The sequence below is a fragment of the Athene cunicularia genome (genome assembly GCF_003259725.1).
Source record: "Athene cunicularia isolate RWA chromosome 19 unlocalized genomic scaffold, athCun1 chr19_part1, whole genome shotgun sequence".
Classification (NCBI taxonomy): domain Eukaryota; kingdom Metazoa; phylum Chordata; class Aves; order Strigiformes; family Strigidae; genus Athene; species Athene cunicularia.
In genome coordinates, this window is record NW_020799124.1 from 2605889 (window position 1) to 2622813 (window position 16925).

General features: G+C 40.7%; 1 protein-coding gene across 1 annotated transcript; it reads right to left on the reverse strand.

The window, feature by feature from the left end:
* APPBP2 (amyloid beta precursor protein binding protein 2) lies at positions 1 to 16925 on the reverse strand (the record flags this gene model as incomplete). The annotated part of the gene is made up of 12 exons (XM_026861516.1): positions 1 to 5835; positions 6701 to 6866; positions 7348 to 7538; positions 7942 to 8027; positions 8219 to 8343; positions 8694 to 8799; positions 8880 to 8947; positions 9423 to 9512; positions 10265 to 10433; positions 14846 to 14969; positions 15522 to 15673; positions 16831 to 16925. Coding segments are annotated over 12 exons (1626 nt in total), but the record flags the coding sequence as incomplete, so codon positions are not given.

Below are 16925 nucleotides of genomic sequence, written 5' to 3' on the forward strand. Positions count from 1 at the left end.
TGCGGGAACACTATATTTATTAGGTCAATATTTCATTTTAGCAATACAATTACAGAATATCACAATGCTGGTTACAAACATAGTATGGTTTGATGGTTACAAATAATGTCGGGCACTGCAGTCTGTGAGAAGGAGGATACGAAACGTTAGTCTTGACACGACAAGTAGGGTGGTCTGCAAAGTCTAGTAATGTTTAAGATACTCTCATATCAATGAATGTGGCACTACAGGTAGAGAATCTGGTTTAGAGGTGGGTTTTGTGTAAGTAGTTCGATTTATACAGTTATACAGTTCAAGCAACATCTTTTTTAAAATGCTATTAAATTAAAATCCCCTGTAGTTCAATAAAGTATAAAAATAGTACTGAACCTGGTAATATTCAATAAAATGTAGAGTTCATTCACATCATTAAGTAGTAAAGAAATTGTAAAGTTGTAGTTACCATGGCAACATCACTTCCCATAAAGGAATATACATAAAAGAAAAAAGTTACACATATGGTACCTGCGACAATTATTTAGCGATCCAACACTGAACTTGTGCACCACAAACCAAGTTTCTAAATATCTCTATATATTTATATAGTATATATCTTTTTCATCTTAAAATTTACTTCTGGAAAAAAAAAAAATGTGCACTTCAACAAACTCACTAAGGCCACTCATGCTATAGATACCTAGGATTGCAATGAAATATTGTTAAAACAAGACCCTAGAGCACGCACCTTTATATCACCAAAGGGAAAAAACCTGTTTCACTGCCTAAAACATTCCTGAGATGTAGGGACAAAAGCATTACCAGCGCCGCCAATTTTTTGTACGCAGTTTAATTTATTTCTAGGTAAAGGAGATTTCTTCCCCGCTTCTCACAGAAACCCTCGCGAGGCCAAGAGACACAACGTGCAACAGGCTGTGTCAAACGTGGAGACACTCACCACGGAGAGTCAGATTTGCAACCAACATTTGGCCAGTAATTTTCTTGTTACAAAAGGAAAAAAAGAAAAAAAAAAAAAAAAAAAAAGGGAAACAACGACCTTTAGCTAAAATAAAAGTTTTCTGCACAGGCAGCAGGGGGAAGGATCTCAGTTTAAAGACTGGATATAGCAACATCCCCCCCACCCGATTTGCTGCTAGCCTGCGAACTCAAATCCGACCCACACAAATCAAGTGAAGTTTTTGTCAATAGCTTCAATCACGTTTTAGGCACGATGCACTTTCCTTTTTGTACTCTACCAATACGTAGGACTATCGAAATCAAGTCAAACGCGCATTTTTTTTGTACCATGAGAAGCAGCGCAATGGCACCTTTAGCAAATTTCAGACTGCAGCACATTTAAAGGAAAAACTTCATTTTTAAAGTTACGAAAGAACATCGTTGTCCTAATAAGTTAGAATTCAACAACACAAACCCTTCAAAATTATTTAACAAAAACTGTGTGCAAAAAGAAAGAAAAAAAAAAAAAAGTCTTAACCAGAAGGTCTCGCTACAAGGAGCACACACGAGACAAGGACACCCAGGCAGACGCTTCCTGGGTGTCATTAATATCACACCATAAAAGTGACCAAACTACTGTTTGGGGCCAAAGAGTCATTAGTTGTTTTACTTCAAGCAGCTGAGGGATCTATTTATTTTCAAATCTCTTTCTGCAACTTGTCCCTTCCCCCTTTTGTCAGCTCAAAATCTTGGTGTACTTCTCCCCTAACGAGTCACGCCCAACAGCCCCGGTCCCAAGAACAGCAGAGGAATCCTGCCAACACCTTCCTCCCTCTTTACTCACTGCAGTGTTCACGTAAAATAGGACATAGAAATTACCGATTCAAACAACGTTCTGCTGAAAATAAAATATTAAAGGTTTAATTAAAAAAAAAAAAGTTAAAATAATTTTAAAGTGACCCTTGTCCTCACCACTGGCATCCAATTACTGCGGTGTGATTAAATGACTTACCTTCACAAAAACCTGGCAGATGCCTTCCTCTGGATTTCCACTCACGGGTCTCCCCCTCTAATGCCAGCACCCACCAGCACCCACTCAGTGAGTGGCGGGTGCATTGTGCCTCTATAAAACGCCAATAATTAATTAACTTCTCTCGGGTTTCACAGTTGGGTACCCGGGTCACGAGGGCCACGAGTCCTCCCGGCGCGCGAGGCCAAGGGACAGCCCCGTCCCCAGCACCCCCCTCCCCTGTGCCGGGGCGGGAGGGGACTCCCCGGCTCTGCCTCTCAGTGGGGACAGGGAGGTGCAGGGTCTGTGGGGGGCGAGTCCCACACCGGAAAACTGCAGAGAACACGTATGGAGAATGTAGGGGATGGCACCCGCTGCTCCTCTAACCCTGCCTGGTGCAGAAGTCACGGACTATCGAGTAATACTCCAAGATCTACTCCAGCCACAGCGGCACGGAGGGACAAGTCATTTACTTCCCTCTGAAGTCACCTGCGGGACTCCTCTGTCCTCAGAAATACCAACAAGCCGTACGAGCAGAGGCAGTAACAGCAGTTAACACCTAACACCACGTTGCAACTAGGCTCCAGCTGCCAACACGGGCACCTTCCAAGAGCTCAATCCCAGAGATGCAGAACCAAGAACTCAAAAGGTCAGGTTTATGTTATTAAACAGAGAGTAAGTACCACATCCACAGCAAGGACAGCGTTAGGGGAAGGCTCCCAGCTGGGGCATGCAGGCGGGCAGCAGTGTTCTGCAGGTGGCTGCGGAGTTGTTCAAACCTCCCCCGCTTTACCAGCCTCAGCCATCAGCCACAGCGTCCCTGTCCCCCAATTTACGTGCCGTGGCAGGGCTGGAGGCACAGGGATGCTCCAAGAAGCTCAACCCGATAGTCAAGTCAGGCTCTAATTCAGTCCCACGAGCAAGACATGAGCAGTCTCACCGGGAGTGTGGCAGCTACTCCTGGCCAAGTCACATTTCTTGACCTAAATCCATTATCCAAGAGAATTCTGGGTGACTTTTAGGACCTTAATCCCTTCCAGAGAAGCCAACGCACTGAAGTATTTAATGTGCTGGTGAAGCAGCTTTAGGAAAGAAAAGTACATCCATCCTGCAAGATTTGAGAAGCCACCGATTAAACAAGCTGAACGCCTGCATTTGGCTGTCAGACAGAAGCTGACGACTGCCTGACCTGCCCGAGCCAGAAGGCAAAGTGTGAAACACAGACACAAACCAGCGGTGGGTCACATAAACCACTAGCACTGGGATCAAAACCACTCCTCGTTCCAACCACAAAACCTCGAGACCTGTGAGATTCCTTAGGCAAAAGCTGGAACTGGAGACCCGAGACTGGAAACCCTGAGCAGATACACAAGCTCCAGACAATCTGAGTGTAACTCCACGTACCCAAGTTTGAAGCTTTTAAACGCTTCTGCAAATGACACAGCTTCTTCAGGATAAGTTGAAGCACACCTTCCCTGCCCAAATTCTGACACAAGCGTTACGTACTTCATTTAATTTTAAGTAGTTTTAACAGGCCTTAAGAAAAGAAGTCCTAAGAACTTTTAAATTCAACAGTGCCCCGCTGTATAGGCATTCAGGGATAAAAATGTTTTGCTTTGTAGATGGCTGAATTTGCTTGCAGTCATAAACAAAAATTGCTATAAATAAATTAGATTTTAAATCCACGCATAATGATAAGTTGGATTTTCAGTGAACAGCCGTCGAGGATATACTGCAGTCTAAATCTTAATGCCACAGGTTTTTTTTTTATGCAAATACTTCTTTTCACATCAATGAAGATATGCCAAGTATGCAATCATTAAACCTGCATTCGCTAATTACATAACCGCATTTCAAAGTTGGTATTATTCAACCTTTCCCCCAGAAATGTACTTGAAGGCACCAGTATATGAACTATTGGCCTGTAAAATTTCAGTTCTTGAAAGAGCCATTAAGCTCAAAGTTGTGTCTGAAATTTCTACTACTTCTCCGTACTCCTTGAAGACCAACAAGCAGCTTCCCCTGCCCTAAACTTCAAAGGCAGATTTAAAACCAGACCCCGAACCAAACATCCAGTCCAAGTCCCACAGAACCGTGCTCGCCGAGCCTCCGCTTGGACTGACCCTCCATGGCCAAGTTAAAGCCCTGAAAATAGGGGGGGAAAGGGAGAAACCCCCAAACTGACAGAATCCAAACACTCGGAGCACCGGCTGTGCCGCTATAAGAACTGAGGTAACAGCAGTGAGTTGTTCCTAGTTTGCTATGTTACACAGACTTTCCAATGAGTATTACTTCAACATTAAAAAAAAAAATCATCAAAAGCAAAAAACACCCAAACCAAAAACAAAAAATAAAATCACACAACCAAGCAGCCCCCCCCAACAGAAGAAAAATTAAGACAAGCTAGTGAGATAGGCATTATGAAAGGAGCTTTACAGCTGACTTCTGCTTTTTAAATTAATATAAAGGAATCAGTTTCTGGTTGTACTATTGTTTAATGTAGAAATGAAGCATCACAAAAAAAGACCTGTTGTGCTTTTTGGCATTTTCCGCTGACCCCTGCAAACTGTACAATAAGTTGTGTTCTCCAGAAACATAAAATTGAACTGGATTGTAATACAAAACTATTAACTGGTATAAACAAGTTACTGCCTCAATTATTAGAGTAAGCCCATTCAAAAAGGAAAAAAAAAAAAAAAAAAAAAAAAAAAAAAAGCGTTTCTAGTCTTCGCTTGTGGCATCGACATTAATAATTGTATAAGCTTACTAGGTAAAGACATGCCATCGCAACCGCTAAAGAACGTTCACTTCCTAGTTTTGTATCTATTACATGAATATAATTTTGCACTGATCATACATCTAAATGAAATAATTCTACTGTAAAAGTGAATGCAGGGGCAGAAATATTAAATTAAAGCCACTGGTCCAAAAACTGTTTCTAGCAGGCTGGTCCACTTGTGGTTTTCCTGGTCCTGTTCAGATCAGCACTCTCGGTCGGTACCCAAGAGCGCTAAGGCTGCTGGTCTACTGGTCTTCTATCGCTTACAGACGAACACTGGTCCAGTTCAGGGTATTAACAACAACAACAACAACCTGTCGTGGTTCTCACAGGGTATGTTGCTCTCCAAAGTGGTTCTTTGCCACTTTTCTCCGTAAGGCAGCAGCCAAGGCTAGGGCATCCTCCCTTTTCTTGATCGTTACGATTAGCTTTGCTACAATGCATACAGTAGAGCGACCTTCCCCGTGTAACTTCTTATAGTACAGCACTTATTCTTCTATAGATCAGAAGAAAGCTCTTGGTGAAACCTTCCATTCATAATAAGAATGCAACTCTTTTGAACTCAAACAGTTTTATTTAAGGTTTTCTTGCAGACTTTCTGCAAAGTAGCTTCTTTCGAAAGAAGACAGAAGGGATTTTTCGGGAATATCGTTAAAAATGTGAGCCGAACTAAACATGCCATACACATGCTGATAAGAATTTAACACACATTCATCCGTATGGGCACTCTTCAGTAGACTGGACCAGTGTTTCAATGCAAATTCCAGCCCCCAGAGAACTACATGGTTTAGATTTCACAGTATGACTTTTCCCCCTGTAACCTGGGGGAAAAAACCGTAACTGGTTAATTGACCAAGTTCTTAGCTACTCTGTCCATCAATGTTCTGAGACATCAGAAAAGACTGGACCACTTCTTCAGTGGATTGAGGGCTGGTGCTTACGTCCTCCAGAGCATCTGTAACTGAGAACTGCCGATCCCGCAACCGGTTCCAATTGGCCAAAATATTGTGGTATTCAAAAACTTTCTCGTAATTGCCAATGGAATTGTACAGTTTAATGAGACCTCTGTAATCGTACTCAAGTCCACTGTATCCTTCGCCAAAAAGCTTCTTTCCTAAAGGAAATCCAAAAGAAAACAAAATTAAAAGGCAATCCACGCAGATCTTGCATCTTATTTCTCTTGCCATTTTTACCAACGACAGGAACCTTTTGGTTACGGCAAATTGCCACATTTTTGTTAAGTAAATCAAGAACATGAGCAATACACAAGCTTCCTGGATGATGGTTTGAATTCTACCTACCTTCTGCTTTAAGGGTAACTTTAACTTGTCCTCAGGGACTCCACAATTAGATCACTGATTCTACTATAGCTGTACACACGCAAAAAGTCACCAGTCGTATGAAAAGACAACTATTTTGCTTCCCAAATTGGATTTAAACAGCGACGCTTTTTCACTTTTCTACTTCAAAAAAAGTTTTTCTGTAACGCACTGTACATAACTGAATCAAGTAAGATCATCTGTCTCAGAACTGAGCTACAGCACGGCCCAAAGACGCATTTGATTTGGAACTGTAAGTTCACTGCAAATGATAATAGGGCAAGAAAAATATTTAACGAGAGCACTGTCAGGCTGACAGGCACAATTGTTTTCTATTCCTTCCAAAATTTAAGTACATTCCGTACTTAAGTTCAAGCCACAACTCCAAAAATGTAATCTAAAGACTAACGCCCAAGCTTTTAATGAGCCAGTTTCCAGATGGTTTCAAGCGTGAATTCTGATGGATCCCTGAAAATAATACAATTCCACAATTCAGTCCCTTGGAGCACATTCAAGAAAAAGCATTATATTTAAATTGAAACCACATACACAATAAACATCTTGCATTTCATTAAATTCTTCACTAAAAACTTTAATGCGCTTTTTAATAACAGCGGTATTAACGCTGCTACGGAGCCACACGTTGTAAGAATCACCTACCAATTGCTATGGATCTCAAATAAAGCTTTTCAGCATTTTCATATTGATTCATATCATAATTATAGAGAGAAGCTAGATGACCCACTGACAGGGCAACTTCATAATCTTCTTGACCTAGAAGCTGCTCCTTAATCTGAATTGCCTTGATGTGCATTTCTTCTGCTTCCTGTGAGGATCAAATTCACAGAGGTCAGTCAGACAACAACACTCACCATGGCATAAAAAAAGGAAATAAAGGGACATAATTCAGAAGAAATAAAGAAACTAGAGGAAATAACAAATCAGGAAAGAAATAAAGAGGAAACAAAGAAACATAGTTATGTAATGGCTAAATAGCCTGTAGTATTTTATAAAAGAGGCAAAAAGAAAGCCAAAACCAAATCAAGTCCTCCAAATCCTTAAGTTAAGCAGATCAGCAATCAGTATCATTTTTTCTGGCATTAAAACTGCTGTCATCTTGTCTCTGAAGGCATCACACATCTTAACGGATTATTTTTGGGCAGAACTTGAGATATGAATTATGAAGTGCCATAAAACCACTGACTGAATTTACGAATTATGTTTACTGAAAATCATCATTTGTTGTGACAGATTTCTGGATGCCCTGAACACTTTAAATCGAGACCTTTACATCAATATAATCTTACCTTAAACTTTCTCATGGACTGATACAGTCTCCCCAGGTTGCCATAGTGTTTTGCTGTCTGTACATTAAACTCCCCGAAGGCTTTTTTAGCTAACTGGAGCGAGGACAGGTGTAAGTCATGAGCTTCTTGAAGTAACCTCTGCTCAGTCTCCTTGTTGTGACAGTCTATCGCAATCTCCTCCAGGATAAGTGCTGAGAGCAGGAGAGAAAAACCAGCGTTACTGTGTTCCAGAGAGAGGTGTCAGCTGTAGGCAGCAGGAGGCATCGAGGCAGGACATCTCATCAGGCTTTGTGGTTATTACATGGGTACGGCCAGAATCAAGCTCCCAATATAATTTTTATATTCTGTATTTTTACTGCTTCCCCCTTCCCCCCCAAAAAGTGTCTTTCCAGCTGAATTTTAGGGTTTTTTTTGGTTTTTTTTGTTTTTTGTATTTTACAAGCATGTCGACAGAGAACACTGAGGACAACGAATATTCTGGAGTGATCTCCATTTGAAAAAAACAACTCAAGTTTCATTGCCTCTGTTAGGGCACAGGATAAAGGTCTGAATGACCGATTTCAAGCTGTGCCAGTAACGCAGTTAAGGTTCTACCTTTAACTCTCTTTGAAGATGCCAAGAGGAGATGGTCTTCTGGGAGAATGTGAGTTATAATGCCAATAGCACGTTCAGCGTGGAATCTGGAGTTCAAATTAAAAAAAATTCAAGATACAGATACTTAAGTTAGCAGCTGACTGACAAAATGTTGGCAACATTAATGCAGTAAACAGATGTGTTTAAATTCTAATTGGACAGTCTGTATCACTGAACAGCATTTTTCTCCATTTACAGTCCAACTTTTGCTGCCAGTACCTCAAACAATTGTACTCACAGTGCATTGTCGAATTTTCCAGAGCTGTACTGGTGAACGTATGAGGAGTACGCCAAGTCCTCATGAGCTGTAGCTACATGTATGTTTTTCCCTCCAAATACTGACTGCCGGATATCAAGAGCTGTCTGAAAGAGTTATGAGAATACCATATCATCAGTTAACACAGAAAAAAACCCTAAGGAACCTCCCTCACTGGTAAAAAGGGGGAAAAAAAAAAAAAAAAAAGTAAATCAACTGGGTCTGAAATTCTGAAGGCCTCTACCTACATACTTGAGGCAGTAAATATAAAAGCCACTTAAGAGTCAGGGGGAAGAAAAAACTAGCAGGGTTGGTTTTGGTTTGTTTGTTTTTAGAACAAGCATTGCAGTAATTAAATCAACTATTATCAATCTCTGCCAATTAACTGTAAGAGCTTCAGTATTAAGATCAGACTATCACGAGGAAGTGAAGACAGACACTGAGCCCTGCCACATACCTGGTAGATGGCGACAGACTGGCATATGTTGTCTACGTTGAGCAAGTAAAATCCATAATCTAGTAGCGTGTCAGAGTATTTGGGGTGTTTGGCTCCAAAATGCTCCCTGGAGAAACATACTTATATTACAAAATTGAGGCAAGTTAAGCAGAACTGTAAAAGGGGTTTTTTTGGAATGCTACTTACCGGGCAAGGTATACTGCATGTTTTATCAGCTGTTCAGCCTTCTTAAATTCCCGTTTTACAACACAAGCCTAAACAGGTCAAAATGAAGCTTGTGAAAAGGTGTATACTCAGAAGTCATCTCCTTCAGATACCGGCCCAACTGCCAACTACTGGTTTTAGTTTCAAAATATCACCACGGTTGCTAAAGGACTTCTCAGTTATTTAAGAAAAGGTTCACAGGTAACATTATTAAACCTGTATTTATTCTGCTGTGAATGCCTCCAGGGCTAGTACTGAGTCTAGATGGAACCTTTTCACAGAATGCTCCCAGGTTTACTTTGTCATGATCTCCACTGGAACAGCTGTAACTCTATTTCAGGAAGAAGGAAAAAACCAAACTCCTCACAGGTCCGAGACTAAGGTGGACAACTTAAACACAAGTCACAAGCCGTGAGGCTCATGAAACGGACCTGGTTACCCAAGTACTCTGGAGGTACTACCCATGCTCACCCACTCTTGGTAGCAATGTAGTTACAAAAGAAACATGGAAGATTTTAAATTCACCTTTGAAGCTTGTCGTAAAACATCCACTACTACTTTTACAGGCAGGCCAACTGTGATCTCCTTCATAGCTTCTATACACCATTTATAAGCCTGTTGAACAAAGTTACCAACAGAATGAAGCTGGAACTTCACCACGTTGCAATGTTAAGAAATCTATTACTTGCTTCTGAAAAATAAACTGGTCATTTACATTACAAAATTTTAAAAGTTCTATTTAATTGCTTATGTGTAATAAAACTTGTTCAGCTAAGTCTTAAGGCAGACCTGAAAGCCATCTTAAGATTAATAGTGAATGTGCAAGTATTTTATGCTAGCCTAAGTTCTGTATTATTACAACAACTGTATTATCTTTTACAGACAAAAGAGGGAGGTTTAATCTTCAAGTAATCCTCATAATTCCTGTTGCGTAGGGCAGCTTCCTGGTCAGTGTACTTAGGAGCTAAAGCAAAACCACAGTTTATACAGCAGTTACACTTAAGCTACTGTTTTTTATAAAATAAGTGCAAAGAATTGCTACCTACGTTCCGCTATTCATTTTTACTTATGCCAGTAAGCTTTTTATAATATTTCCTTTACAGATTGGTAGTACATGTTGGCTCCCTATCACACATCACTTCTTAACCTCGGTCAAAGTACCATTAAGAGCTCACAGACTAACTCAGAACAACCCACAGAAAGAAAAGTCAATAAATCAAGTATTGCCTCCGGTACCGTCACAGGGTACCAAAAGAGATCAGAACTAGAGCTAGAAAGAGAACACGAGTAATGAGCCAGTCATGAAACGTCCTAGCAGATTTCATAAGCAGTTTTCTGAAGAAAAACAAACCCCAAATCCCACTCACCTCATCATAGTGGCTCTTGGCAAAGAGCAGTGCACACAGCTCCCCGTAGAGCGCCGCTTTGTTCGCTTGCTGACCGTGCTTTGCCAGTTTGTCCATGTAAGACTGAGCGAGTTTGAATGTTTCTTCTCCCAAGTGATATTTACAGTTCCCGTTTCGAACGTGCAGCAACCTTAGGAAGATGTAAAGAGATCTTCTAAATGGTGCCCGAATAAACCAGTTGAATATACACCACAGATCTGCAGTTCGGTATTACGCTTACAAGAGAACTGGGCTGTCATCCCAACAAAATTGCTCTGTCTGGGTTCAGTAATACAGAAGAACTATTTACAGATTATTGTTTCAGTACATCACGCTTTGTCTCTTGCACAGCGAGAGGTTTTACCGTTGGAGATGGCAAATGATTTTACATATTGATGCAGTTTGACATATCCAATGTTTCAACCACTTTGGATTTTATGAAAAATAAACCACAAAGCCACCACACCATTCTTCTCAACACTGATAAAATTCCATTCCCACACCCCTGTAATATACAGTATTAAATACCTTCTACCTCCTTTCCAAGGGACCGTAACCTGAATGAGCACAGAGCTAGTTTTCATGCACCTCTGCACTTTTTCCCCCTCAAACCTTAAGCAGCAGAGTGCTCCACAAGTGGACAGTTTTTGTTCTGGGGGTTTAGGGGGGTGTCTTCACAAGAGAATCAATCCCATCCGTTCGATGTGATATCCAGCAGTGACTGTTCTGTTGACCCAGTTCACAACAACTCTAAAAAAAACCCCTCTCCCCCCGCCTTGCCCCACCTCCTAACTCGCTGCTTTTCCATCTGAAGGATTAACAGAAGCTTCGTGAAACAACAGCCGAACGCAGACAAAGCACAGCACTATTGAAACACGCTCTTGTTTCTCTAGAGAAGTAACAATTTCAGCTTCTGGCAGTTATTTAAAACAAAAGTAAAGATTTTTTTTTTTTCGTTGGTGTAGGCTGATGCTTATTTACTTTAAAAAGATAGATTAGAAATGTGTGTGTTATCATCTTCCAAGCCTAAAGGGCAGAACTGTATTCCCAGCTATTGCAGGCTAAGGAGAGACAGCTGTTCCTGCTCTCTTGTGAAGGCCTGCCATTTAGCACACATGAAATTTTGGTAAATTAACCTCCATTGTGTCCCTCCTGGAAATCTGTTATTAGACAGCGAGTAAGAGATTGAAAAACACCAGGCAAGCCTCTGCCCATCAAGAGGACGACATAACCCAGGCAGAGAAGTGTATAAAGCGAAGCGCAGCACAATGTAACGAAAGAGGCTGAAACTCTTGAAAACATGAGCTAACGTAAAGCACTTCATACTGTTTACAACACAGCATCACAGACCTTCCAATAAACTGTTAACGGGGAGGAAGGAACAGTGAGCGTTTTGATCAAATGCTTCTCTTCTCTAAACCTGTTTCCTGTTACTGCTTACTCAGAGTAGAGATTTAAGTTCCTGTAGCCATTTGCTCCTCCAACAATATGTCTGAGGTTGCCCTCTAAATTCAGCCTGCCTCTAACACAGCTCATTCCTATGCTTTCCTGTTGAAATGGATCAAACTCAACTACTAACAAGAAAGGAAATAAAAGTTCGCATTTTCACAAGAAGGGAGCGGCAGGCGAGCACGCAGCAGATGTGTATTAGCCACGCAAAGGGAACATCAAAAGAAAAGACCTTCAAAACCCTGAAACAAGCTACATAAACAAACACCAGCTTTCCAAAGAGAAGCACAGCCACATGGCTCAAGAACAGAAAGAAAAGAGCAACAACCATATTTTTCCTTAAATAAGGTCTGAGAACTAAACATGATGTATAAGTGCATTGTGTTCTTGGTCACAGGCAGCAGCAAACTGTAACATTCAAGCAGGAAGAGACAGGAATTTTAAAGAAACCAGAGAGAAGCGCTAAGCAATTACATTTTTCCTGAAGAGGGAAACTATTTTGCCTACGCCATACACTGGGAGCTGCTACACGACATCAAAAATACGAAGCCCAAATCCCATGGAACAGTATCAGCCAGTGGGGATGGTACTGCAATTTAGATAAGCGCCTGGGGAAGAGAATATCCACTATCTGGATGCTTCAGTGATAGTGTCTAAAACCAAAGAAATCAACCAAAAAACCAAGCTAAACCTAGAGGATTGGGTTAGAATAAGCGGAGTTTACGTGATTCAGTTTTGAGTAACAAAAAAATCCTTTATTAATCCAAAGGAATTTTAGAAGATAAAGCCAAGAGGAAGAAAAAAAGCCTTAGGACATTTATGCTAATAGCCATGCGTCCTCTTTGATGTCTGCAATAATAGCTTTTGGAGAATGGCTCTCCTCACACCCCCCCAGCCAAAATCATTGTCTAAGAGCATACAAACATAGCAAACAGTGTTACAGCAGCTTAGGAAGTCTAAAAACATCAGAAAAAAAACCCCAAGAACCAGCAAAATGTGAAACACTGAAGGGGGAGATCCATGTATTTGTATCTTACGTTAAATAAGGCACAAATACATAATGAAAGCAAACCAGGAGAACACCACATGCAGAAAAGTAGTATACACGCTTGCAGAAATCACAAATCTTCCCATTTTCTCAAGTTCCTCCGTATAATTTACTATCACTAGTAAGAAGAAACACCAAATTGTGTTTAAATAACACAAAACTTGACGTTTTTAAACTGCATTCTACTAATAATGCCATGTATTAAACTCCCAGAGATTTGACTTTCTAGCTTGTAGAATAAGATCAGTCACTTTTTAAGCGTATGTCGTATTTTCAAAAGCTGGACTTAAATTTCTTTATCTTAAAACTGCTCCTGAGCCCAGTGCAAGCCCAGTGGTAAGAACAAGCTACTCAGCAGTAGGGATCAGACGGTAACAAGGAAAAGTTCCTCTTTCTGCCTCATGCCTTCGAAGCAAGTGTAATCACCGCTCTCTCCCACAAAAAGGATGTTCAGATTTTACCCACTTAGCACTTCGGAAAGTGTTTCAAATGCTTTCTGATGCATTTCCAAAGAAATGATGCTGTTACTTCCTTGTCTGGGAGATGCCTGAACATGAAGCAGTGTCTCCCCCTTCGGTGCTGCCCAGAGGGACCTCATGTTACCCGCAGGCCACCAACTCTTCCTGCAGAGCCACCGCTGCGTCTACCCAAACCGAATTAACACCTCCAGTTCAGAAGAGTTCATTCTAACACAGGATGTGGGGGTTTTTTTAGCATAAAATTAAATTTTTTCTACAACTACATGGACTGCACGCTGTAGTCCAACAGAGTGATTTAACTTTTTTCCCCCCCTTACTTTACCTTCTTTTTTCTATTTGGAGAAGGAAAGGGAGTTTATTTTTAAGGCAATTTAAAACTCCAGCTTGCCAAACAGCCCAATACAACCAGGAAACTTTTTTTAGATTAACTGGAAGGCAGAAGACCAAGTACTACCAATGGTAAAACATTCATCATTCCCCAGTTCTAGGAAGGTGTGTGTGTGTGTGCCCAGTCTTCTCCTGGCACAACGTCTTTTCTGGAACGAAAGGCAGCAGTAGCTGGCAGGGCAGAACCAGGCAGAGCAGCGACCGTTGCCATGGCCCCCTGCTCAGCACAGAAAATAAGCAGCTACTGGCAAAGCCTATTTACTCTTCATATTTGTCCAACCATAAATAAGATGCAGGGGTTTTTTTGAGAATTTTTCCAAAACAAGTTTTGCCCTATGTTCAGATAAATACAGTCCGTATTTTTTTTTTCATTACAGCAGCTAAAAAGAAAAAAAAATCCTATTTTAACTACACTCACTAGTACAGATATTTGAGTGCATACCTACAGCGACACAACAGAGGTCAGTCATGGCACCACCAACAAAAACAACACATCCAGGTACACAGATGTAAGAGCAGAGCAACCCAAAACTAAAAGCAATCACCTCTGAGGCCTCTGTGAACAGAATGTGAATCTCAAAGGACCCCACTACAAGCCCTGACAAACAAAGCAGGTACAAACCCCAAATGCCTCCTAAAATCAAAACTTCTTTTCCAAATGTTTAAGCTGTGGCTGAAAGTATCCGTAAAAATTGGACATTTGGATATTTACCTAATCACATGGTTAAATACCTGAGCACAGAGCAAGAAAACTCATCGGATCTAGAATCAGGAAAGGGGTTTTCCTTTTATTTCTACTCAACTGGATTTATAACATTTGTAGTTGGATTTGGGAAATTCTTCTTGCAGTAAATATAATTTCAGTGAACACCAACACACAGCATTCCTTGGCATGCAAAACCCCTTGAAAACAACAAGATGCTGGACCCCTCTTACTGTGCAGCACCTGTTCCCTGTGATATATTATGCACAAAGGCAAAATGGTGGTTTTTTTCCCCCAATGAATTGTGCTGCTAATTTACAAGTTGAAAACCCAGAGATTAGTGTAAAGCAAACACCTCCTGATGTTCAACTCTAGCCAGGAAAGTGTTTTGGTGCAGCAGAACACTAAAGGAGCATCTGAAGCTTGATGGCTCCAAGGCAGTTGGTAACATTCAGGTGGTTTCAGAGGAGGACATGCAAGAATTAAGGGGAGCTCACCTTACACAACATTCTACGGCACGAAACCAGTGAAGGATTTCATCGTGAAGGGTGCATAACTGAAGGCAGGAAAGAAATACCTTCTCAGCATCACTGTACCAGCCCGCATCTGATAGGAAGCCACCTGGGAAAAAAAAAAATAAAATCAAGAACAAATGGAAATTTGAACAGCAAAACACCTTTTTAAGAGAAAAAGAGTTTACTCAAGTCTTGTAAGAAGACTACTTATTTCACAGAACTGCATACTACACACGGGAATCCTGTCAAGGTTAAACCCTCCAGTCCTGAAGTGAAAAGGGTGAGATACAAGAGTAGAACTTCCCTTCAGCTGAGGATGACTTTTTGGTATTGCATAGTTTTCTTACAGTTTTCTGTCAAGAAATACTTACCAATACTAAAATTACTCAAAGCCTCAATGTTAACCATCACATCTGCTAACTTTTAAAATCAAAACCATCTGAAATAGCAAAGATAAGCCTCTACATTCTTAGATATTAAAATCCAATATATTTTTCTTAAGACACCAAGTAGTTTTCTAAAAATTACATTCTGAAAACACACGTTCTTTAAAAAGAAATCATAGAGCTTAACAGGAAAAGAACCACTAGTGTTGGCTTAGCTGAAGCTTGCATGAAAGAAAGTATCATACTTTAAACAGCCTATCATCACCAGTTACCTAAAACAAAACCAATCTGGATTGCTTTTTCTTTTACAGCAGAATCGGATTCTGCTATGTAGGAGCACCGTCTACTGAAAGAATAGGCCAGTACAGAAGCAACTTTTACTCCATGGTCCATCAAAGCCTGAAAACAGTGATGAAGCAGATGTCTGAAACAAAAGAAAACAGGATTTGATTACACATGAAGTTTTTAAAACACTGCAGTCAGTTGGCTCTTGAGCGCCGTGAATTCAAACGAGCAGTGATTCAGAGAAGTAACTCCAACCCTCTCTCAGACCAAAAACCAGAAAAGTACAGGCATAATTGTCAATCTCAAGGCTAATGGATTATAGTCGTCGGATTATCCAACAAATAATGTGAGCAAAATTCTTAACAAGGACACCCTCGAGTGTATGCAAAACACAAGCTACCTACACAACATGAAAAGTGGAAAAATTACATTTTCAGCTAAAATTTAAGAGGGGAGGGAAGTCTCAAATCCACCCTCAGCCCACAACTCCCACAGAAATTGCAGATAAATGAGCAGTGACGAACCCATTAACATCTCACACACACACACGATGGGAGGGAGGTATGTCTAAAGACTCAAAGCTTATTCCGGTTAAAGAATCTGATCTAAAAAAAAGACAACTTCTGAGTGTAACACCACAAATGGGATTATTTAATGACAGGAAAGCTTTTTAAACTGGGGACATCTATCAGCTTGATAACCCTTCACTTAGGATTTGCTACAACAGCAAATAACAGATCCTCCGACTGCTGCTCAGGGACTGGCTGGGCATCGATCTCTTGGTGGTGAGCAATTGGGGTTTTATGTATCACTTGTTTTTCTTCTTCATGCTTTTCCTCCCTTTCTCTCCTTGTTGTTGTCTTTTTCCTCTTTTTTTTTTTTTTAATTACTAAATTGTCTTTATGTCAGTCTACAAGTTTCCACACGTTTACCCTTCCAGTTCTCTCCCCCAGCCCCCTGGGCAGGTGGGTGAGCGAGTGGCTGTGTGGTGCTTCGCTGCCTGCTGGGGTTAAACCACGGCAAAGGGGAAACAAAAAAGCACTTTGGGAGCCAATTTTTGTGTTGTTGGTTTTGGGTTTTTTTGGTGCATGTACACGCAAGTTCCGATGGCTTTATTTTTTTGAGACAAAGACACATCTAACTCCTTAAAAGTTCATCTGTAAACCTAATGAGATATTCTTACGGTTCTGAGATGGGCTAGTAAGACCAAGAAAATAAGAGACAATTTCCAAATTCAAAACCTGGGTCAAGAGGTAAGAGTTGAAGTGAGAATTATCACTGTATTAAGATACTTACCTTTTATCTAAAGCTCGTAGCACCTTTGCAAAAACTTCTAGTTCACAAAATTCACTACCCAGCTGGCATAAGCGACCCTGTTGGTAAAGCTGAAA